Source organism: Ornithodoros turicata, chromosome 9 (assembly GCF_037126465.1).
Source record: "Ornithodoros turicata isolate Travis chromosome 9, ASM3712646v1, whole genome shotgun sequence".
Lineage (NCBI taxonomy): Eukaryota > Metazoa > Arthropoda > Arachnida > Ixodida > Argasidae > Ornithodoros > Ornithodoros turicata.
The window spans coordinates 23,746,317-23,770,753 of NC_088209.1; the positions used below are offsets into that span (position 1 = coordinate 23,746,317).

Genomic DNA, 24,437 nt, shown 5'->3' on the forward strand with positions numbered 1-24,437 from the left:
CACCTGTGACGCGCCCTCGTCCGCGAGGTTGTTTTTGGAGTAACCGTGGTAAGAAAAGTAGCGTGCTGATCGTATACTCCCAAGCAATGGATCGTGCCAGAACTGTGATATCTGCATTGTCGCCGGTTACTCGCATCGTATTCACACAGACAAATTCCAAGGCGCCCGTGATACAAGTTTTGAAAGGAAAGTTTGGGTACAATGTGGTGAACAGTTTGGCGCCAGCTCGGAAATATGCTACCCGTGCAGCTGCGGAACCGTTTCTCAATGGAAGTTCATCTATTTATGTCGAGGAAATGTACAAATCATGGATGCAAAATCCGTCGAGCGTACACAAGGTAAGCTTTCTTGGCCCGCGCCAGTCAACCTTATTCATTCTAGAGGTGCGCAACCACTGACCTAGAAATGCCTTTCGCTACCAGTAATCGCGCTTGCGCATGTACATACTACCGGTTTCACTGCAAAGTGTATGGAACGGAACTGATGTGAAATATTGGCTTGCGTCGTCGCTAAGCTAATCTACGTACTATGGTCACAAAGGAACATATTTCCGATGCGCCTGGCATTCTAATTTTAGAGTGTCGAAATTTGCGACATGTGAAGCTCGAAGTAATGCCTCCCGAATTTAATTTGTCCCAACAAAACGAACGCCGGTATAGCTCGTTGTTTTCGTTTAGACAATCCTCTACGCTACTCGTTTGATCTCTACAACCTGAAGGGCATGATGATTTCCGTTCTCCATCTCAAGCGCAATCGTGTATGTTAAAACTCCGCTACCAACTTTTGATCGCGTCAACCACTGATTTATTTTGCATAAGACGAAAAATGAAACGAAGGTGCCAAAATGAAAGTGGGTACGCACATTTCATGTGGGTAGTAAAAAGTACTTAGAGTTATTTGATGGTTGTCGCACGAATCCAAAACTGAAACGATTGCCGTGAAGAGCAAAAATTCCTGCAAACGAGAGCACACTCTTAAACTGTGTATATACACGAAATATAGTGTATGCTAGCTCGAAAATATGCGTTGTAAGGGCTGTTATTTATCATTTGTCATCAAATAGTGTCGTTTTACTACTAAAGGAAAGGACCAGAAGAACGTGTTTGTTGTAGACTTGCATGATAGTCGAATGCGAAAGGAAGCACGAGGACACGCATGGTTTATTGCTGATACATTTTTGTTGCAGTCCTGGGATGCTTTTTTTCGAGGTGCTACGGCAGGACTCCCGCCGGGACAAGCCTACCAAGCTCCTCCCAGTGGTCCCGTTGCCCTTCCGCCTGTCTATATGCCTTCACAGGTTCCTGCTGGTGCCGTAATTCCAGCTTCTCAAACAGCTGCAGTGGCTGCGTACGCACCCACCCAGGCAGCACCCAGGGACATAGACGACCATCTCTCTGTGCAAGCCATCATTCGTTCCTATCAGGTTGTACTAATTGTCTTGTTTGTCCAATGGGAAGCCACGATATATTGCAGACGAGTGAGTTAACATGGTAATGGCAAAATGCAGCCGAGAACATAGTATATCGCCCAGGGTGATGTTTAGCACACATACACTTGGGGGTATTCACCCAGAACATGCTTAAAGGAACCAACTATTACTTTTGGTTGTGCATTTAGGTGAGTGAAAAAGGGGGAGGATATGGGGTGAAATCCCCCTCCCCATGCAAAGTTCTCGTAAAACCCCTCCCAAAATATTTTTCTGGCTGTGCTTCTCCAATAGTTGGTGCAGAGATATCTTCCTGGGGCTATGTAGAAGCTTTTGAGGTAACCGCAGAAATTTTCAGTTTGATTCTCAACCAGAATTAAGAAGTGTCGTGCATCTTACAGGGTGAAATATACCAACTGTTCATCAGTTGTTCTTCAAGGCATATTTTAAAGAAGGTTGAAAATTGTTACAGCACATATGTTATGTGTCCGGCAGATACATGCTGTTGCCTGCAATAATGCGGAAGAATAATTGGGGGATTGCTGCATATTTTATAAGAATGTGTAACAGGGAGCAAAATATCTGTCTGTCTTGTCTGTTGGATCAGCAGCATATTCTAAGTTGTATTGTTGTTTGTACGTACATTTATTCTAGACATGCGCATTCACTTCTGGGTGAGTGCACAAGCTTTCTGTGGCCCAAGTACAGTGTCCCTTGTTTTCGTGTATGATGCTACACATGATACACACCCATACTACTCTTGCTACTGCCTCATTTGCTCATTTTGTTTAATTCATAATTAAAATTTGCACAGCATGCGTCACAGTGCTTCTCACGATCATACTAATGCTGCTGAACCAGATGCAGGGCAGTGGGAAACCGTACGGGGCTAACTGTATTCGATAAACACATTCTGGTTTTGCTTCAGTGCAAACCATTCTTTCGGAATAGCCTGGCTTCACCACACCATTGCATAATTATTGCTCTATCAGTGGCTAAGTGCACTGCTGGCATGGAAAATCAAAAATGTGACAATACACAATGTGACAATACATGTTGATCAGATGCAGTTTGAGGCTGCATGTTTTCCCCCCTTGTGTTGTCGGTTGCTAATAGGCAGTGGGAGCTTCGTAGAATGTCTTGGCAAGGATTCTGGAAGAGCAAGCGTTGCCAACACCTCTGTTCCTTGCCCACTCTCTTCTACTTTTTATTTTTGGACGTCTCGTTTTGCATGTCTCTTTCTTTCACCTGTTGACCGTTTTGTTTACTACGTGGTCTTCCCCCCCCCCAATATTCCCAACTGCATGGCATCCTGCTGCCTTTGCTTGATTGTTGGAATGTAGTGGCATGTTCCCATTGAAGCCTTTGATGCATGTGTTATGCACAGTCCTGTTACCTAGGGCAAGGTGTAGCACCTGTTCGCACTCAAACATTGGGGTGTTTTAATGGCTCGAGGCATGTCATTCTGCCTTTTACTTCACGTTTGGTTTTAGTCTTTGGTTATATCCTTATTCCTAATTCTTCCTTGATTATCCTTTGAATGCATCCCATCGTTAGGTGAGGGGGCACTTGGCAGCCAGCATTGATCCATTGGGCATCACGACAGCGTCGGCGCACTCTCCCCTTAACCGAGATCAGCTGCACACTCCCGAAGTGGTCCTGCGAAATTACAAATTAGGTACGCTCTGACGTGTCATGTTTCTCCCCGCTAACACAATGCAAAAAATTATACTACTTCGTCATTGGAAGGCTCCATTGTGGACGTCCTGAATATGCGTGTGAGATTGCGCTTAGACCGACAGTCTGGAGGTGTTGACCGATTCTTAAATTAGTTTTGTCCGACCGTAAATTACGTAACGCTGCCACATGCAGAGCGTTGTACCTTTCGAGATAAACAAGAAAAATGAACAGCAGCTTCATATCCCGTTTTATAGTGACGTAAGCATGAGCTACTGCTCCGTGGAACTACATGCCACAAGGTTGTGAGACTGAGATGAAGGCGGTCGACGACTGTTTTGAGATGTGGTACAACGTGATCTGCAACTTTTGCCGCGAATCAGTGGCTTAATCGAACAAAAACCCGATGTTCCCGTGTATTCACACGTCCGGCATTCCACAGAATACTCCAGTGCAAGACGTCGTAGCTTTCTGCTGCCGCGTGAGCTCTTTTCATGCGGAATGTCATGCGGCACAGCCACAAGATATTCCGCGGCAGATGACAGGGCCGATGGTGTCGTCTGCTGTGTGCGCAGTACTCCACTTGCCGTATTCCGGTGCTGTGCGAGCGCTGAACATAAGACATGGTGGAACTTCTGCCCCATGGGCAGTTTTTTGCACTTTTTCCTTCACTAGAGTGTTCTCTGGGGATGTCACTCGTGTGAATGCACAGTTACTTATGGTGAAGTCACAGCAGTGAAAGCACAGGCTATAAAATTCAATCGCAAATAATTGGCTCAAAATTTAATCGAAATAGTTTGCACAACGACACTGAGTATTATGAGAAAGCATGTGGCAACATTTGCTTAGCTTTGTTTTGGGTTCGGACAGCCACATTAAGCTTGCTCAGGAGTCACCTCTGCTATGGATAGCGTCTGCTTCGTATTGCAGTGCATAGTTGTGTTGAAGGTAAGTTTGATGCAATGAAAATGAGACCGCTCTAGCAGACTTATTTGCATCAAGTAATGCCTAGTTGCCAATTCATCAGACAGTTTTGTCCAAGGGGTAAGGTACGGTCTGCCGTCGTTTTGTGTTCACTTCTCTAAGCAGATGTGAAGCTCAAAAGAATCTGCCTAAAGTATGATTGTGACTGGCATGTCAGCTTGATCTCTTTGTGATTACTGTGTTGATGACCAATTCCTCAATCACTCTCCACATTTTCGTTGGTTTTTAGTCTCCTTATCACCCTGCAGATTTATTCCTGATTTCTTCATCTTTTGTATGATTTTTCCTGATTTGGATCTGCTCCTTCCTCTTTGGTGGACTCTTTTTTTTATTGCCATTGCATCCTAGCCTAGAAGCTTGAGTGGTCTATACACCATGGCTCAGATATCCTTTGCACTGTGAATGGAAAAGGCCACAGAACACTGATACTTTAGCGTCTGGGAGAACCTATGACTGCACAGATAGCAGATTTAACGATGAAGATGATTTCTGTCAACCATTGTAGTGTGTTGTTGCAAAAAATTAGCGGACATACTACAATGATGTTGTACGTATCACTGGGATAAACAAAAAAAAAGGGAAAGAAGGAAAATTGAGCACAGATTGATTGTTGAGGGCCCTTGTATAAACAGTCTGTGGTCCTGCAGATCCGAGGCCACCTGTATGCGTCCCTTGACCCTTTGGGCATCAGCGTGACAAAGCTTAACCCTGGCGAAATCCTCCTAACCAATCATGCGTTTGGTAAGGATTTTAAGGAGGTGGAACCTCTTGTCTCTCTCTTGGACATGTATACAATCTCTGCTAAGACTTATTTGGCACCCCCTGTTGCTCAAGCAGCATTCTCGTCTCTTCTGAGCTGCCTTGTATTTCCTCATTCTACAGGTCCTATCACAATTCCCACTAAGGTATGACTATCCTACGACTCAGTGTTTTTTTTTCTGTGCCCATGAACAACCAGGACGGTGAACACCCGGGAAGGTGTATTGTGCACCATAGGTTGGCACTTTTTGAGAGATTCCTTCATCATCACATCATGGTTGGGCCTTACTCACTGCTCATCACATCAACATCGTAACCCATCATTCAACTTCAGCATCGTGTCACATCGTAGGCCATCATTCAACATCAACCTCAGCAACATGTTACATCATCATTACATCATACGCCATCATTCAGCATCAACTTCAAGTTCAACATCATACCGCATTGCGGCCATCACTCAACATCACATCATTCTCAGTGATGTGATGACAAAAGATATCCATGATAGCCATCATGAGTGAATTTGCTGACCTGTGGTGTGCACTTCATAATGTGTGAAAACAGAAACACCTCGCAATTGGGTGGGCTGGCTTTACAAGCATTATTTGTTTTCCATATTTGTCAATATTCCTTACTGTTTTAGTATTTGCACGTGCCAGTGCTTACGTTGCTTTCTACCTGCAAAACATGGGAGACAGCTGTGTTTAAAAAGCAAATTTTGTGTTCCAAGTACCAATATAACTGGCATTTCGGGAACACTAAGAGATCTCACAAAAAATTAGATTTTTGTGGCTGTAGAACATAGAACTACCATCTGTTTTTGTTAACAACAACCCCCACAGCGAGCTCCTATGGAAGATTCTTTAATCCCAATGCTTGGCTCCCTCTAGAAAACTCCTCTTCTAATGAGTTCATCGGAGAGCAAGAAGTAGTGTTGGCGAAAGTGTGACATAGGAATTGTTGCATAGTGCGAGGCGTTTGCCCCTTTTCTTCTTGTATTCCCCGGGGATGAGAGCGAGGTTGTGTTACAAGTTGGAGTCTCTCAGGCGAATGTGGCAATATTTTTAGATGTCTGTCTGGCAGTCGCTGTTATAGGAAAGATATTTTGTGCCGCATACTTCGCATACTGGGTAGAGATGGTCTTAACTGTGAGTCACTTCACTGCTCCTTGCAGTAAGACATTTAGCTTCGTACCTGTTTTAATGCTACTCAAAATTTCCTTGCCAGTTACTCTGACGTAATCTGAAAATTTCCTATCATTGTTACTGATACCTTCCCCCTTGGTGAAGCTTGCAACATTAGCCATGTGCGAATATTTGAATTTTTGGGATACCGCGAATACGGAATTCTGTATTCTAATTTCGCATGAATCACTGTTTATTCCAAACCAAATATATTCAAATAGCTCTGAAGCTGCACACGTAGCCAAAAACAGCACAACGGAGAGCATAAAAGAAAGTGTGCACTACTGCATATTCTGATCCGTATGAATATATTGCGTATAGTACATGCTGTACGCATGTTTACATCCGTCCATGTGCTGTGCATGTATCCAGTCCGGTTGTTCGCAACTATTCGCCTTGTATTCGATTCAGTTATGTATGTGTTTCCTTTGTATTCACTTTGGTTTTAACATCATTATTCGCACATGCCTATGCAACATACATCTTCTATTCTCCTTTTGTTTGTTCAGGTATGATTATTGGCTGGTCAGGAATTTTCTGCTTGCATTTCGACACGAATGGTTCAATTGGACGAGTCTTAAAATTCTGTTTAACGTGATTTGAGCTGCACTTAAACATATGAAAGAGGTTGACAAGCAACAGATCCATAATGTCAGATGTACAAAAGTTGCACCCTCAGTCAAAGGTTTAGCACCTTCTGCATAATAATACTGCAGCATAATTTACTGGCCTTCCGAATGAGAGCACCTGCTATGTGCATTCAAGGCATATATAGCCCCAAGTAGAGCATGCGAAGGACTCCTCCACCTAAAAACTTACTTGTTCTCAATTTCAGAGGAAAAGGACATGGACAGACTCTTTAAGTTACCCTCTACCACCTTCATTGGTGGCGAAGAAAACGTCCTTCCTCTCCGTGAGATACTCCGCCGACTCGAGGTACGTGCCACAGTGCTCCTGAAATGATGGTGATTATGCAGTAGTCACTTTGTTGCAGAACATCTACTGTAACACGATTGGAGTTGAATACATGTTCATCAATGACCTGGATCAGTGTAACTGGATAAGGGAGAAGTTTGAATCTCCAGGTATCAAGAAGCTGACCAAAGATCGAAAGCGCCTTCTCCTCTCTCGCCTTGTGCGATCCACAAAGTAAGTTTTTATTTAGAATACTTCTGGCATAGAAAATGCCGTAAAAGGAGGGGCAATAAGCAGTGCAAAGAAACAAGCATAACTTCACTTATGAGACCTTACAAATCATACCGAATACTTACAGAATACTTCTGGCATAGAAAATGCTGTAGAAAATGCCATGGAAGGAGGGGCAATAAACACTACAAAAACACATGCACAACTTCACTTATGAAACCTTACAAATCATACTGAATACTTACAGAATACTTCTGGCATAGAAATGCTGTAGAAAATGCCATAGAAGGAGGGGCAATAAACAGTACAAAGAAACAGGCATAACTTCACTTATGAGACCATACAAATCATTTAGAATACTTACAGAATACTTCTGGCATAGAAAATGCCGTAGAAATGATGTAGAAAATGCCGTAGAAGGAGGGGCAATAAACAGCACAAAAACACACGCACAACTTCACTTATGAAACCTTACAAATCAAGTGACTCACATGAAACACTCAACGCAAGAACTCTTCAATAAAAACTATGAAAGAGGACAACGATTCAACAGCTTCTTGTGGTTACGAATTCCAATCAGTAATCGAAGTTGGAAAAAAATTAATTTTTTAAACAGTTAGATCGAAAGCAGTACGTTCAATATGTTTAGTATGTTTGTTGCGAGAGTTTCCTCTACATGCCTTGTTGATATACAACGAAGGATTGCTCCTAACTGTCGAATTGGTAAAGGCGCTCGACCGGTAATCAAGAGATGCATGGTTCATATCTTGCCGCTGTCTGGCTTTTCCGACGACTGTCATATTTCAACTGAAGGATTGATTCGTGTTTGATGATTCAAAATTGACCACAGTGTTTTTAAACGCTGAACCCTTACTGTATGAGATAATGTGGGAACCCCCGTCGCATCCAATAGTTCTGGCGGTGAGTCATATCGGGAAACTTTATTAAAAGCAAAATGAATTGCTCTTCTTTTTGTCTGCTCCAAGTTATTATTTTTTGTATGCGGTGTAAGTTATCAACATGTGGAGCCAACACTCACAATGGAAGGAGAATTGCTGAACCTCCCACACCTGTTGTTGGTGGCATGCCTTGAAAACCTATCTGTCACAGGTGTAGGTACAGGCAATTTGAGCATGACTCTTGTCTTTGCCTAGGTTTGAAGAATTTCTGGCCAAGAAGTGGGTTTCAGAGAAAAGGTTTGGGCTCGAAGGCTGTGAGGTGCTGATTCCTTGTATGAAGACCATAATTGACAGATCCAGTGAAGCAGGCATTGAGAGCATTGTCATTGGAATGCCCCACAGGTAATGCATACGTAATTTTGAGTCACAGTCATTATCTCGTTAATCTTCTATGTCCGAAAATCAACTCTGGAACCCACCCTCTATTGTCTGAATAGCGAATTTCCGGATAAGCTAATCAAGTTTGGGGATGCAAGCAGTTTCATTGAAGCAGATTATTATTGTTGAAGAAGTGAACAGGGTCCGGTTTCACCAACGCCGCTTGACATTTGAACCGAGATCAACGGTCCCTTAACTCGAATTTAACGCTTAATTCTGCTTCTCTAAAGGGAGTTATTGTTACTGAAACATTCATCATGTCACCAGCTAACATTTGTAAAGTTTTAGCAACCCTTGATCTCAGTTCAAAGTTAACCAGCGTTGGTGAAACCGGGCCTAAATCTGTCTACAATATTCCTTAACCGTACTAACCAGTATGCTGTCTGATGTGTTATTCTCTTGATCATGCTTTTGTGTGATTTTAGGGGTAGATCTATTTGGTCCTGCTCATTGCTAAACAAACACTACATGAGGTGTTGTAACATCCTTCCCAGGCACCCAAGGCTAGTTAGCACTGTTGGGAACTTGGACTAAGATCTTACACATTGGAGATTTCAAATATTCATCAAATTGAGCGGTTCATCAGCTAAAAGGATTGATGGCTATTGCTTACAAGGTGTAATACATTCAATATCATGACCTGAGGTTGCTTTCGGTGCAAGTTCACTTGAGTCTTTGCAACATTTGAACATAGATAATTTAGAACATACCGATAAAACAAGTTGTTTATGGATTGTTTTGCTTATCACGTACGTAAAATCTAATTTCCAATTTTATGTTACCTTAGGGGTCGCCTAAATGTGTTGGCCAATGTGTGTCGAAAGCCCTTGGAGCAAATATTCACCCAGTTCAGCGGACTGGAGCCAGCAGATGAGGTAATTGAGAAAGTGTTTGTGTATTTCCCGCTGATGAAGTACAAGAAAACACTCATTTACAAAGGAAGGCAGACCTCGAAGTGTAGCAAGACTCGTGACGTAGCAACGTAATGTAGCGTAGTAAGACTCGTAACACATGGTGTTCGTCAATATGACAATTCGCTTTGTGACGATGATATGGTCGATGAAACGGATATGGTTGTATTAACGAGTTTCGACTGTAATTTAAATTAATTTTCTTCCTATTTGGGATCTTTTGACTTATCCCCTTATTCCATACAGAGGTTCAATTCTAAAACTTTGATGGCTTCTGTGGAATGGAAATGCACAGAGGCAGTTGTTCTTTTAAAATACTACAAGAACAGCCATCTTAAATAGTACATAGAAATCCATGAGATTTGTGACAGTCTGATCTGATAATTTGTGAAAACAGGGATCTTATCATTGAGATTTCAGTACAGTGTGATGTATGACTTGCGCATGTGTAAACATGCATGTGTTGCGATACTTTACATGCAATCACACATGCGTAGTGACTCACGATGCACGCAAGCGGCATGACAGAAATTGTGACTCACACGGAGAAATTTTTTCTCCGTTTATTTTCAGGGCTCTGGGGATGTCAAATATCACTTGGGTATGAGCCACGAGCGGCTGAACAGGGTTTCCAACCGTAACATCAAGTTGGCAGTGTGCGCCAATCCTTCCCACCTGGAAGGTGAGTAACATTTTAATGTCATAAATGAGGCACATGTACAAGCATAGTCTCTCTTCAGCGGTGGACCCTGTGGTGCAAGGCAAGACACGAGCAGAACAGTTTTACAGAGGAGACACTCAAGGCAAAAAGGTGCATTTATGTCCTCTATTTGTGGAGCTCGCTTTAAATCTCAACACCAATTGAAGCTGCACTAGTTTTTTCGTTTTTTGTTTCTATTCTAAATCTCAACGCTTGGACAACCGTGAGACTAGGGACACGAAAAAAGGACATACAACATTTTTTTATGTCCCTAGTCTTGGGGGGGGGGGGGGGTTCAATATGCCAATATGCATCAGTATCACTAAGGCCCCTGGTTTTCTGCTGCGGCAAATTCAACATTCTGTGGCACTGACTCGTAAATTCCTAGATTTTCTGCGGCAAGCAGTCAGTGGCTGCTTGAAATAGGAAACACTTTACTTTCCTGGGTAATGTGGGAACAAAAAACATGTTATAAAATTACAGATTCGAAGCACTGTTGTCGCCTGCAATCATTTTATATCTGCTGAAAGATCTTTCGGTATCTACAGAGTTTATGGGAAGATTATAGAAAGGAGCTTACAAGACATGCCCTGTGGGAGTCACATCTTTAGGACACCCTTCTTGTTTCTGGGCTGTAGGCATTATTTAAGAGTCTTTGAAGGCAAACTCCCAGACATCAAATTAAAAATCCCTCACTGCCACCGCTGAACTGCACACGGGAGTGATGCCACCCCTTCCTGAGGCGGAGTATGCACAATAAACTTGGGCTAACGTTATCTTAAGCTAAACTACAATCTGTCTGTGTTGGTCCTGCAGCATGGGCAATTTTGTAAAGCAGGCTTCACCTCATGCAGGGAAGCGTCAGGTAAAGCCCACTTTCGGGAGGTGTCGTTCATAATCTGCGGATAGTCGGATATTCGGAAATCCGAATATTGGCTATTCGATTCGCGAATGAAATACTTTGAGTGATTGATATTTGATTCGAATTCGAGAACCCGAATATCCGTACGCCCCTAAAAATAAGGGATTCCGTGAAATTCCGTGCCAAACAACAGATTCCGTGATATTTCGCGGAATCGCGGAAAACCCAGGGCCTTAAGTATCACCAGCTTGCCTGCCTCCTAACCCTCCTTTCATCTATGATTTGTGCACCCTTATGCATCAAAAGTATTCTTAATTCTCGGCTTATGCTATTCGATGGAATCTGCGATTTTGTTGGCATGGCTTTAAGTAACCTACTTCTGCCGTTATATTAGCACAAGGTAAGCTCAACGCTACCACATTCACAGAACGACTCTCCAAAACATCTTAATAAGCACTGATCAATATGTGCCCTTGCATACACTATTGCACAGATTGAAATCAAATAATGTGCATTCCTTTCTTCAGGTGATGAGCATTTTATTGCACGGCGATGCCGCTTTCGCCGGGCAAGGCGTTGTATATGAGACCTTCCACTTGAGTGATCTTCCAGACTACTCTACCCATGGAACTATTCACATCGTTGCTAATAACCAGGTATCCTACTTTACTGCTTTCCCATATATATAATGGAATTTGCTTTATGAATACAGTAAAACCAGCGATATCGCGTATAACGATATCCCTCGTAAAACGATGGTTCATGATTTTACCGTCAAAATATACATTGGTTCTATGGGGAAATGACCCGCGTATAGCGATGGAGACCGCGGTTCCGAGTATTCGTATAACGATGTTCGACGCTGTCTCGTGCGCGTAACCACGCGGCGATTATCGCCGCGATAAGATACAGTAGAGTCTCGATGCTCCAAATCTCACGGGGTAGCGGAAAAAATTCATATCATCCGAAATTCACATCAACAGAATTAAACCAAAATAAAAATTGAGGCAAGAAAATAGGCAGCGACTGTTCATTTTCCAGTACTGTCAGTGAGAGAGGTAGGTGGCAACGCTTGCCGTATTTGGCCAATGCTGCTCAAATTCGCGAGATGATTCAAAAGGCCTAGCACGTGCTTCCCACCCGCGAGTCGCGCGACAGTGTTCTAAAGCAAGCTTCTCCTAGAGCACACAGGCGTTAGGTGAAGCCGACTTGCGGAATGGTGACGTGTAGTATTGCCAGAAGTTGTCCTGCTATGTTGTCTGGTTCCCTTCACGAGTTCTGATCGCTGTTTTCTCAAGCCACTGCGATGTCACACGGCTTCGCGTTTTTTTCTTTTTAGCATCTGTTTCTTTTTCTTTTGCTTGTTCTTTTGCGGGGTGGCGCGCGACTTTTCGGGGACGCGCTATTTAGGTCAGCCCTCGTTTCACGATGTACCCTGTATAACGATGGAATTTGCGATTACCGTCAATATCGTTATACGCGGGTTTCACTGTAGTTCTACACCATAGACATAATGTCTCTCTTTCTATTTAAAGACAAAAATTATTTCGTCTCGCAGATCGGCTTTACGACGGATCCCCGTGTTGCACGATCGTCGCCATATTGTACCGACGTGGCCCGAGTGGTGAATGCACCCATTTTCCACGTCAACGCAGACGACCCAGAGGCAGTAGTGCACGTGTCCCAGGTTGCTGCAGACTGGCGTAGTCGCTACGGAAAGGATGTAATCATCGACTTGGTGCGGAACAAACGTTGATACACGTCTCCTCAATATTGTCTCATCCGGGTTTTGGGTCGTTACAATCCACGTGAGCCTTGCCTCATTTTTGCTTGTCAGGTCTGCTATCGTCGGAATGGCCACAACGAGGTTGACGAACCCATGTTCACGCAGCCCCTCATGTACACCAAGATTCGCAAGCAGGCGACTTGCCTCGACTTGTACTCACGAATGCTTCTCGATGAAGGTGTCGTCACGGAGAAGGAAATAGAGGTACTGCACTTGTCGGCAGTTCGGTGTGTTGAAATGAGACTAGTTCATCTGTCGTTTGTAGGAAGAGAAAGAAAGATACGAAAGCATTCTTACGGAAGCCTACAAAAACGCTGAGAAAGAAGGAAAAAGTTACAATAGAGACTGGCTGGACTCTCCATGGAGTGGTATGCATCGTATGCTTGTTACGTACTTTACTGGACTAACTACTAGACTATTTTGCTAGACTGATAGCTGATGCACTTTTATGTGTGCATTCCAGTTCGTATTATCGTTTTATTATCCCACTGTCGAGCCATATTTAGATCCCCGATCTTTCTGCGAAATAGCGCGGAACTGGCCATGTCTCGCGAAACCTGCTGTTTCCCTCAGAATCATGTGGTTTTCGCGGAATATTCAATATATTATTGAATTATGTAAGGATTTCTATCGACCTGCGTCACTTTTGCTGGTTAAACCTGCTCAGCCGCGACTCACACTGCTGGCACTCACACAGCTGAACCTGCTGTGACGAAAGAAAATTTAACGACTGGAACGGCGGGAGAGAAACACTTAGAGTTCAGCCTAATTTTCTTTGCGCACCGAAAAGTTTCTAAGGCTGGAAAAGCATGCAGGAAGAACAAACTTGGGAGAAGGCTGCAACATTTTTGTGTGCTTGTTTTCTCTCGCCCGCATGGAATACCGCAGATTTTTAAATCCCACTTCGCGGAAATGTTAATTTTCCACCGCAGAAAGCTAGGGGCTTTAGCCATATTATATCGAATCACTGCATGGCTACCTGTGACCTACGGATATCTACGGTTCTTCGTTTTCGGGTTGTATGATTTTTCAAATTCAGTGGGGTGGGGGTGGGCAATCGGGTGCTATTTACACACGAGAACTTGGGGTGAAATCGGGCGCTATGATCTCTGCTGGATATGTCATCTGGGAATTTTCAGGTGAAATGAAAGGCATATGAAACAAGCCACTGCTGTGACACTGGGACGAGAAACAATATATATATAAAACCATAAACCCGCTCGGAAGTGGGGCAGTGAATGACCACGGTATTCAAACACTTGTCCGAGCTCCACAAAAGCTCGTCTTTTTTTCTCCTGCAAGAGGGGATTATAAAAGGAGGACAAATAGGTTGTCTAGCTGTAAATAGCATATCTCTTTGCTGATATTGTGATTCACTTTTCCGACGGTTTGCCTAGAACGACACCGCAAGGATTTCGGGTAGATATCGGGTTTTACACGAATTCTTGAAAACTTGTTCGGGGGGGGGGGGGGGGGAACTATCTCGAAAAATCGGGTTAAACTCGAAAACCAAGAACCCTACGGATATCCAGCATTAGACGACTGCTTTTAGACCGTATGCTCTCGCACACATAAGCATTAAGGACGTTTTGCATTGTGAAAACGTAGGCTTCTTTGGGGAGCGCAGCCCAATTAAGTGCGACCCCACCGGAGTCTCCGAAGACGTCTTGCGCCACATAGGAGTTGCGTTCAGCTCACCGCCTCCGGGCAACTTCAAAATCCATCCTGGCTTGAGGCGCGTCCTAAAGTCACGTATGGAGATGGTAGAGCAGAAGACGGTTGACTGGGCCTTGGGCGAGGCCATGGCCTTTGGCTCTCTGCTTAAGGAAGGCATCCACGTTAGGCTAAGTGGGCAAGACGTGGAGAGGGGCACTTTCAGGTACACTCTGGTTGCACAATGCCTGTCATTTGCCCAGTTGTTGTACCTGCGATTCACCTTGTGTAATGTATTGGCAGCCACCGGCATCATGTGCTACACCACCAGACAATTGACAAAACGACCTATAGACCGCTGTGCCACCTATGGCCTGACCAGGCACCATACACTGTCTGCAACAGCTCCCTCTCGGAGTACGGCGTCTTGGGTAAGTGCTTGTCCTTGCTTCGCAATTTGATGCACAGAAGTGGCGGCATCCTGGGGATACGAAACAAAACTGGACAACTAATGGGTCCTAAAGTATGAATGGGGCCTTGTGTTTTCGGGGTAAACGAGGAAAAAAAAAGAACAGTTTTTACAACACAATTTCATTGTCACTTGGGGTAAAACCCGAAAATACCCGAAAATAAAATTGCAAAAGCGTGAAGCCATACAACAATACCGGCACTGGGATGTATGATGAGGTGATACCGGGTCGAAAATAAAAAATAAAAACATAATGCCCTAAGGGTAGACTTGCTTTAAGTCCACATTAACCCACACTATATTGAGTCATTGACCACTGACCATTTCAGTTCGTTACAATGATGAAGCAATTTTCATTGCAGGTTTTGAGTTGGGCTTCTCAATGACCAATCCGAATGCACTTGTGATGTGGGAAGCCCAGTTTGGGGACTTCTTTAACACTGCTCAGTGCATCATTGATCAGTTTGTCAGCAGTGGACAGGCAAAGTGGGTGAGGCAGAGTGGTCTTGTACTGATGCTGCCTCATGGCATGGAAGGCATGGTAAGGTTCAAATCTGTCACCTGTTGACTGCGCATAGAATGTGTGCATTAAACAGATGTATATTACAAATATATTTTGACTTCTATGCCCAACAATTTGGTTCTTATTCCTCCTAGCACACGTTCATCATAATGGGAATAAGTAGTCAAAGCTACCAAACCGCTTTTACTTTTAGCAAAAAGCTCCGTTTTCTTTTCTTTTTGCAAGTCACACTGTGTAAAAGTCCTGGAAATTAGTTGATTTGTCAGCGATGCACGTGGACAGTGTATGAGTCAAAGTTCAGATGGACTTTCGACATTGTACAATATTATAGAAGTAGCAATCGTGTTTATTACCCAATATAACCTTTTGGTATAATAGGCAAAAATTTGAATGAAAGATAATGAAATGTAACTATCTGCATAATCTCATAGTAGTACTGCAAATGTTGGCTTTTGTCTCTTGTAGGGCCCAGAACATTCAAGCGCACGACCGGAACGTTTCCTGCAACTCTGCAGTGAGGAACCAGACATTCTCCCAGTACGTTCTGTAAATAATGCCTTGCACCCATTTACGATGAATTGGCCTGAGCAGACTGCGAGGGCAGGCAATTTCACGTTGCACCTTCTCCTGTGTAGGCAATTGATGAGGACTTTCCGATGAAGCAACTTCAGGACATCAACATGATTTGCGTGAATTGCACAACTCCAGCTAACTACTTTCACGTGCTGAGGCGACAGATTGCCCTGCCTTTCCGGAAACCGGTGAGCAATCTTAGGAGTGAAATATACTACAGTTGAGCCCATTTTAGCGATGTTGACGGGAACGCCAAATCCAATCGTTATTGTTAAAGACGAGCTTTCGTGAAATTGCAGGTCGGGATCGCGTCAACAAAGTAGAACTGCAGGTAGTATGCCGCCAAACCTGCGTGTTTGTTGCGAGCGCGCAAGCATTTTATCTAGCTCTACAGCTTTGTGTTGAAAGCTTTTCCAAGGACAACATAGCCGTCGATGCCATGTGAGGCTCCGCACCTTTTGACATCGACGACTTCGGCCATTGCTCATCATCCGTAGTCATCATCATCATTCTCACTATCAGAACTGCACTGTCCATCAGATCGTCCCTCCCTCACGGGTAATTTGTCGACTCGTGTTTGGGTGGCGACACGCAACTGTCTGCCAACATACGTTTTGGAAGCCACGGCACTTCACAGCGAGGTTTTGCACCAGTACAAAATCTGTCGAGCAGGTGCAACTTCGCGTCGAGCCAAGCGTCTATCCTCGTCAAAATGCGTTTCGGAACCACAGGCACCATTGTAGCATGCAGCAAACCAGAAAAAAGCTTGAGGGGGAGACAACGATGTGGAGAAGGAACAACCTCCTGTGCTTCCCCTTCCCCGCGAACCCCTTCCACCCTTCCGAAGTTGTGTGCCTTGCAATGTGCGCATCTAATCCCCGGCAATCATGCACGCATAAACGTACTGTGTTCTCACTTTAACGTTTATGGAGGCTAAGGCTCTTGAAAATGCCACCGTAACTTGTTTTCAATGAAAAAGTGCAATCTTGCTTTTCGATTTTCACGCGTTTTGCCGGCCGCCGGGAGAATTCTGATCGCTATACGAGAGCAAACGCTTTCGCGGCGATCATTATATCGATGTCTCGTTTACATGTACTTTTGTTGTACATGTTTGTACATGTTTGTTTGTTTACATGTACACGTTTGTACATGGGTGAGTTGACGGAAGTCAGAGGTTTGATCGTAATATCGGAGTTATCGTTATATCAAAGATGGTAATAAACGGGCTCAACTGTATATCCCAAACTTATCTGATTTATTACGGTCTGGTCACCTATGACCTGCTTTCTTTAAAACAGATTATAGCCTTCACTCCAAAGTCTCTACTGAGGCATCCAGATGCCAGATCACACTTCAGTGAAATGTCTGAAGGTAAGCCCTATGTATTGCATGCTTCAGGCTTTGGGTTATTTAATTTGAGACATGTGCATTCCTTCAACACTTGACACTTCACTTCACTTCACAACACTTCATGTTTCAACACTTGAACAAACATTTTAGTCTCACATGCCAACAGGCAGAGTTATGAACAACGGGAATGTGTAATACGGTGCAACTGCATGTTTCTGTGCCTAGAACACAGATATGAACTCAACAACGCGTGAAATTACTGTGCGAACTTTAATTCTTATATTCTTTGGGCCATGTTTCTTAACATTACTTGTGGAAGGTAGCTTGATCTGGTGTTATACGGATAGGAAATGCGATACAAGTGTTTGCTGTGCAATAAGACAATGCTGCAGGGCCAGGGTTAGTTCCTTTTTGTTAACTCTTTGTTATATCATATCCTGCACCTTTGTTTGTGGACAAGCACGGGCGAGAAACGTTAGGGAAAACAGATGACATTATTCACAATGTTGTCCCAAACGCTAGTCTTTCTGCAAAATCATGTACCCTACAGGTTTGCCTAAAATAGATTCATACAGCTTTAGATATTCATAGGGAAATGTGGTAGTGGCATTGTCTTTGTTAAGATAAAGTAGCATATACGCAGGCAGGCTGGTGGACTAGATTGTTCTCATCATCTTTTCTTTTCACGAAACATCTGTGTTTATTATGAGCACATGTTGCTGAAACATGCAAGAGTGACAGTGAGAAGGTGTGGCAGCTACTGGAGATGATACATCAACCAAGTTGGTTTGCAGGAACTTCATTCTTGCGCCTTATCCCCGATGGAGGGGTAGCCCAGAACAACCCCAATGGTGTAAAACGGCACGTGTTTTGCTCTGGTAAAGTGTACTACGACCTCTCGAAGGAACGGAAAGCTCGCAACATGGAGGGAGAGGTAGCAATTACACGCGTCGAGCAGGTATGTTCTTGTTCTCATAGTAGGCATTTGGTATGTCACTGCTAGGGAGTAGATTTTTAGGAAAACATATTTTAACGCAAGAATATGTAGGCAACTGTTATTGGCATCCTCTTGAAAGGGAAAGACAATACAAATAATTCAAAACATCCGCCACTACATAGCTATGCTGCAGTTTAAATGTTTATATGTCATCTTACTTTTGCTTTTCTGCTAAATTATTTTGTCAACGGAAGAGAACTTAAAATATTTTCTGGCATGTCTGCTTAATCAAGTTATGCTTTCTGAGCTGCATTTTCTGATAGTGAAGCACACTTTTTCTATAGTGCTTTGTAATTTTCCTAAATCTCTTCCTGCATAAAATACTGCTGAGTGCCATTCATCAACCATTCCTGCACTTGTTTTCTATTGACCATTCCTGCACTTCTGACTTTTATTTCTATATTGTGAATGAATGAAGTGGGCACTTGTCATGTGTGTAGCTTACTACTCTCGTCCTGTGTTGCTGTCCTTCGCAGTGCCAAAACTTCTAAAATATGGACTTATACCAACTAGCCCACCGTCAAGCTTTGTTCAAGCAATAGAAATGGTCGAGAGAAAACAAGTGCAGAATGCTTGTTTTCAGTCTACTACATAGAGGTGTGCGAATATTCGAAATATTCAATATTTGTACCGAATAACGGTACCGCGCTATTCGTATTCGAACCGAATAACATTTCATCGAATACTCGAATATATTCGAAATTCCGCAAGCTGGATTCAACTCATGCCTCTGAGCGTTTGGTGAAGCCTACTTCACAATCCTGCGCCTCAAATATATTCTGCAAGGTGGCTTCACATCATGCTTCTGAGTGTTAGGTGAAGCTTACTTTACAGTTTTGTGCGTGCGCACTTGACGATATCCTGCAAGTTGGCTTCGCCTCATGTCTTCGAGCATCAGGCGAAGCCTGGTTTACACTTCTGCCAGTGCCGCGGGGTTGCAGGCATGGTTTAAAAGTGCAATTTGGGGGATCACTGAAAATTGCCACTTTTGAGAAATATTTTAACAAATGTTGGCAGGGATGTTTAAGTTAGTTGAATTATTTTGAGCTTTGGCTGGACTAGCTATAACGCCATAGAAAGAGGGATTTAGTCACACAGCCAGCTACACTATGTCTGGAATTACAATTTTCAGGACAATTCTAGCACAAACATATTCATCAATGATATATGTGTATATAGTTCGCAGTCAGTCTCACAAACTACAACTGAGCACCAGGTTTCAATGCAAGCTTTTGCTTACTATTCAGCAATAAGCACACATTTTTGTGTGGTATTCGACATTATTCGATTCGCTACTATTCGAAGATTTTACTATTCGATCCGTATTCGATTCGAACCCAAAAATCACTACTATTCGCACAGCCCTACAGTCTACCATTCCTGCACTTGTTTTCTATTGCAGGAATAGTCAACAGAAAAGAAGCAATAGGAAATGATTGATAAAAAACAAGCAACAGGAGTGGTCGATAGAAAAAAAGCAATAGGGAATGATCGATAGACAAGTTGTCTCTGGCTTGCAAGTCTCTGCTCGCCGCTTTCTTTGCTGCATTTGCTGATAGTGAAGTCCACTTTTTCTGTTGTGGTTCTTTGTAATTTTTCCTAGAGCTTGCACTGCATAAAATACTGCTCAGTGCAAATAGGTTGTACATATAGTGCACATAATAGTGCACTTATATTACAAACATATATAGTGCACATAATATGTTATCCTTTCTCTTGGTTTGCAGTTGTGCCCATTTCCCTTTGATCTGGTCAAGGAAGAAATCGAGAGGTATCCGAATGCAGAGCTGGTCTGGGTCCAAGAGGAGCACAAAAACCAGGGATACTGGTCTTTCGTTCAGCCCCGCATCCAGACCATTACTGCTAACCAGAAGCTGGTCCAGTAAGTTTACTTGAATAACCACCTTTCCAGTTTTCATTATCTGTGGCCAGCATTTGATTATAAAATGCCCATTAAAGTCTCGAACCCATAGTTGCCACCCATGAAAGCATAGCAGGCAACTAATCCAAGATGGGAATACAGTCAACGCCACTTCTTAAGATATTGATGAGAATGTGAAATTTGATAGTCTTATCACGGTATCATTATGCACTACCATTCGTCATTTCACTGTTTGAAATCCTGTTAATAGAAGTGCAGCGTTGCAACAAGTAGGATGCTACTGAGAGTACACCTTTATTGAAAGACGAAAGACATTCGAACTCAAAGCAGTTTTGTTCATATTCCTCTCAAACTTGTCGAACAACAAGTCAGGCTGTGCGCACTGCACAGAGACCATGTGAGTCTACAAACCCTGACACTTATGATAGAGTCCAGTGCCAATGCCACGTAGTGTAAATAAAGCCTGATCACTTCAAGGATGTAACGTAGCCATTAAGAGTCTGCGAATCACAACATGCTATGTAGACAAGCCGCTATCAGCCACATTTGTAGCCACTGGTAGCCACAAAGCCTGTGTTTGAAAGCATCTGTGGCGATTAGCTGAGGCAGACGACATCGCGACTCTACGTGACGAAGGGGAAAGAGGGGGCACTAAGCAGGCTTTCGGTAGTTAGGTGGCATTTCCAGTGCTCGCAGTTCCATCACGGAGTAGTTGTTGGACAGTTGTTGTTGTTGTTGATATAATTTCACAAATAGTAATTCATACAATGGGCAAAGGAGGGCCTGTAGCAGAGCTAGGAGAGGGAACATGAAAACAAAGATAATACATGCAGAGGAACCTACATGAGGATATAGATCAGATAAGATATAGGATGAGGTAATTACATATGCAGGTAAGATACTTAAAACAACAACAATAAAAGAAAAAAACAGTAAACAATAAAAAAATGTGAATAAGTGAGTACTGATGTTCTCTTACAATAGCGCTGAGTTGAGTTACCTGTGAGATGAGACGGCCCTATAGAACGCAATACGAATAAATGATGAAATGTGATGGTAAACTGTTAGGGTTAAACTTGTTAAACTTGATGGTAAACTGTTACAGCGCTACGAAAATGAGCATTACTAACACGATGCAGAAGGAAATTTCCACAGTGGGATAATCGAGTAGCAGCTGCATAATAGCCAACTGATATTTTTGGAATCCAAAGATTCAGGCTTCCTAAATCTTCCTGCATGTGTTTTTGTTTTTAATTTTTTCTCAGGTATGTCGGACGGAATGTGTCTCCTTCAACGGCCACTGGAAGCAAGCACCTGCACAAGAGGGAAAATGAGAGGCTGCTTAATGACACCTTCACCCTTTGAGCAATCTAGTTTACTCCTGCAGTTCTTGCTGGCCATGTTCCTTATGGGCTAGACTAAACAAGCGAAAAATTATCATCTTCTAAATCTTTTCTAATGTGAAGGATGTAGCATCCAGCATCAAAGTAACTTATTAAGCAAACCAGTCTAGTGCACCTGTAGTGTTTCTTACAAGAATTTGATGAGTATTTAGTCGACTGGAATAGTAATAATGAAGTGGTCTTCGCTTGGGATGGCTCATTTCGCTTAGGTACCTAGGAAGGAACTTAGGAGAGAAGTACCATGTTCCAGGTCAGTTATGCATATGCGATACTGCTTTTGGGCTGCATATCTGCTGTCCTCCAAAACGAAATAACCATAAAAGGATCTGGTGCTTTGCTTTAGAAGGGAAAAATGAAATTCAGTACTTGTTGTCTGGAATATGGCTTGTGTGGTTTTACATATACAACTCGCTGGAACTGGTTGGTATTTATAGGTGTCAGTACCCCTGGGTAACCTTTGCACAGGTAAAGACTATGGCATAATTGCTGAGTAACAGTGTAGTTGCCTCGCTATTTATTTTTGGTTTGAGAAGGCTGTGTAAAGTCTATTGAAGCATTTTGACTTAGTTACACTGGTAATTGTAGCTACTGTGTATGGGGGAGGCACAAGTTTAGCAATAAGGGAGAAGCAAGCACACTCTTGCTTGTAGTACCCTTTAGTGTAGCGTCAACTGTGCTTTACCCAAACTTTTCTTTTGCTGTTGACATTTTACTTGGGTAACAACAGTTCACGCAATTGCCAAAGAGATATCTCTATTTTCTTGCATGTTTTCATAGAAATGGCTGCATTTTACAGTCTTTTAGAAATGCTGTATAGGTTTAATATTTGCACATTGCTTGCTTGAAATATCTCATTTTAAAATTGCGATGCCTTCAAAATGTTGCCACTGTATGGGGCAAACTTGCACAATAAACGGTCCTGTTTGAACATGTTACATTCTGGAGATGTGACGGTAACATGGTAGATATGACGGATGGGGCAAAGCTAAAACATGTTGGGAATAAGTGACGAATACTATAGTTGTGGGCAACATACGTCTTGCCTCAGCAGCCGTGTATATATCTGAGGGGACAATACTCGGAAGTACTAGTAGTATTTCTCACGGAAGAGTTATGATAATGGAAACAGTATACTATTGCGGAAATTGGAGCGAGTAATGATAATGAATGGCAGAAACGCGTACCGGAAGCAAACTGCATGAAAGTGATCGACTGGTATTGAATTCTGGTTTTGTGCTGTGAGTGATTTTCACCATTTCTTTTTTTTTTTTCATTCGGGGGCCTCTGCTCCCTGTAATGCGTGGCTTGAATAATGAATACTGAATGAATGAATAGCGGCTTGAATGAAATTGAATAAGGAACAATATGTGACCTTCAGCGTGAATCCATCTCTCACTCATTACAATCCGCACAACACACGGTGTAAAGGCACGCAAAGAGACTAATCTCCACAACATGTCCCAGTAAATCACAAACGTCCCATGGACATCTCAGACTGGTCCAAATGTCCCTGTCCATCATGGATGTCCACGTGACATCCGCGTGTCATATCCCCCCAAAAAAGTCTTATTTTTAATACGATAGCATTATTGTGGTACCTCCAAGCATTTTCTGTGTGACGTGAGCGAAAACTCACCAGTAGACCCGAGCGACGATAGATTGCGACACGGTAACCACGCTGGAGGAACCTATGCGTGGCGCAACAGAGCGCGTGTTGCGCACACTGCGAGCCTACTGATGGGCAATAACCTCTTATATACTACTCCTAGCCTCCTATATAGGAGGCTATGTTTGGGCTCACTGCCGGCGCGGTTCGTGGCGCAGTGCCGGACAATGTGCCGGTGGATTCACGAGCGGCCAGTATAACACGCGTTCTGTCTGCAGCATTTTGCTACAAAAGGTTGTGATGGGACGACCAAGAAAACAGCCTGTGAACGAAAAAAAAAAAAAAAAAGATCGAGCAGACGAAGAAGTAGAAGAAAAAAAAAAACGTGGCAAGGCAACGTGAGAAACGTGCAAGAGATACTCCCGAGCAGAGAGAGTGACGTCTTGCTTCGCTGCTGGTTTGATGATAGCTTGGTATTCTCGCTGTCATTGCAACACAACTCAGTGCGATTCTGCTGCGAAATTCCAACAGTTTATTTATTTTGTTAGTCCTGTATGTCCTGTCAATGTATCTGTGATAATAAGAATGCTTCAACGCGCCAAATTCGATTGAACATACAAGCATTCCATGAGCATTGAGCATTCAATGTAGATCAATGGTATCCGGGAAAAAGGAATTTAAACGTGTCCAAATGGCGGAGTATATCTTGTAATGTGCTTATGGTGGTTAGTCCTGTGACTAAAAAACTCTCGTTGTGTGATGTACTTTGCACTAACAGTTTTGCGTTGCCCATGACAAATGAGGAAGAGAAACTTTTAATTTTGCAATTTTGCGTCGTTTTTCGAGCGATTCCAGCTGTAGTTGGTCCAACATGGGTACAGACGCATTCTGTAGTCTGACGTTATGAACCTTGCAGCTAATCTTTGAATAGACATCTCTCTGTTTGTAAACAAATGACGTCATGGTGTTCGACAGCGCCACCAGTTTGGTAGAGTTGAACTATGCTCGAAGCTAGGGGGTGAACAAGGTGGCGCCCGAAAGCCACGGTCTTGAGAGGATTACGATGGCCCCTGAAAGGGACGCGACCTTCGGTCCTACTTTTCTTTCAATAGGAGCCAGCGAACAAGTGTCTATTCGTGGAACCCAGCCCTCTCCTTCCAATCTCTTTCGGTTTCAGTCTGTCTACCAACGTCATGGTGATGTTTC

General features: G+C 43.2%; 1 protein-coding gene across 2 annotated transcripts; it reads left to right on the forward strand.

Annotated features, from left to right (window-relative positions):
• On the forward strand, positions 1-22,560 carry LOC135368409 (2-oxoglutarate dehydrogenase complex component E1-like). 2 transcript variants are annotated; one of them, XM_064601647.1, is made up of 22 exons: positions 1-338; positions 1,187-1,423; positions 2,984-3,104; positions 6,869-6,969; positions 7,028-7,182; positions 8,334-8,480; positions 9,304-9,391; positions 10,001-10,109; positions 10,168-10,238; positions 11,517-11,645; positions 12,548-12,727; positions 12,827-12,979; positions 13,041-13,143; positions 14,384-14,654; positions 14,732-14,859; positions 15,260-15,438; positions 15,886-15,957; positions 16,056-16,181; positions 17,292-17,364; positions 18,138-18,301; positions 20,068-20,222; positions 21,488-22,560. In XM_064601647.1, the coding sequence occupies exons 1-22, from the start codon at positions 87-89 to the stop codon at positions 21,585-21,587; spliced, it is 3,114 nt and encodes a 1,037-aa protein (XP_064457717.1). In that variant the 5' UTR covers positions 1-86; the 3' UTR covers positions 21,588-22,560. The 2 variants fall into 2 exon arrangements, with proteins under 2 accessions (XP_064457717.1, XP_064457718.1); XM_064601648.1 differs by lacking the exon at positions 2,984-3,104 and adding an exon at positions 4,735-4,828.
• The last annotated feature ends 1,877 nt before the right edge of the window (positions 22,561-24,437 follow it).

Coding starts and splice junctions, on each gene's coding strand:
- LOC135368409 (XM_064601647.1), top strand. CDS start 87: ATGGATCGTGCCAGAACTGTGATATCTGCATTGTCGCCGGTTACTCGC. Junction 12,728..12,826: donor AGGATGTAATCATCGACTTG/GTGCGGAACAAA, acceptor TTTGCTTGTCAG/GTCTGCTATCGTCGGAATGG. Junction 13,144..14,383: donor GCTGGACTCTCCATGGAGTG/GTATGCATCGTA, acceptor GTGAAAACGTAG/GCTTCTTTGGGGAGCGCAGC.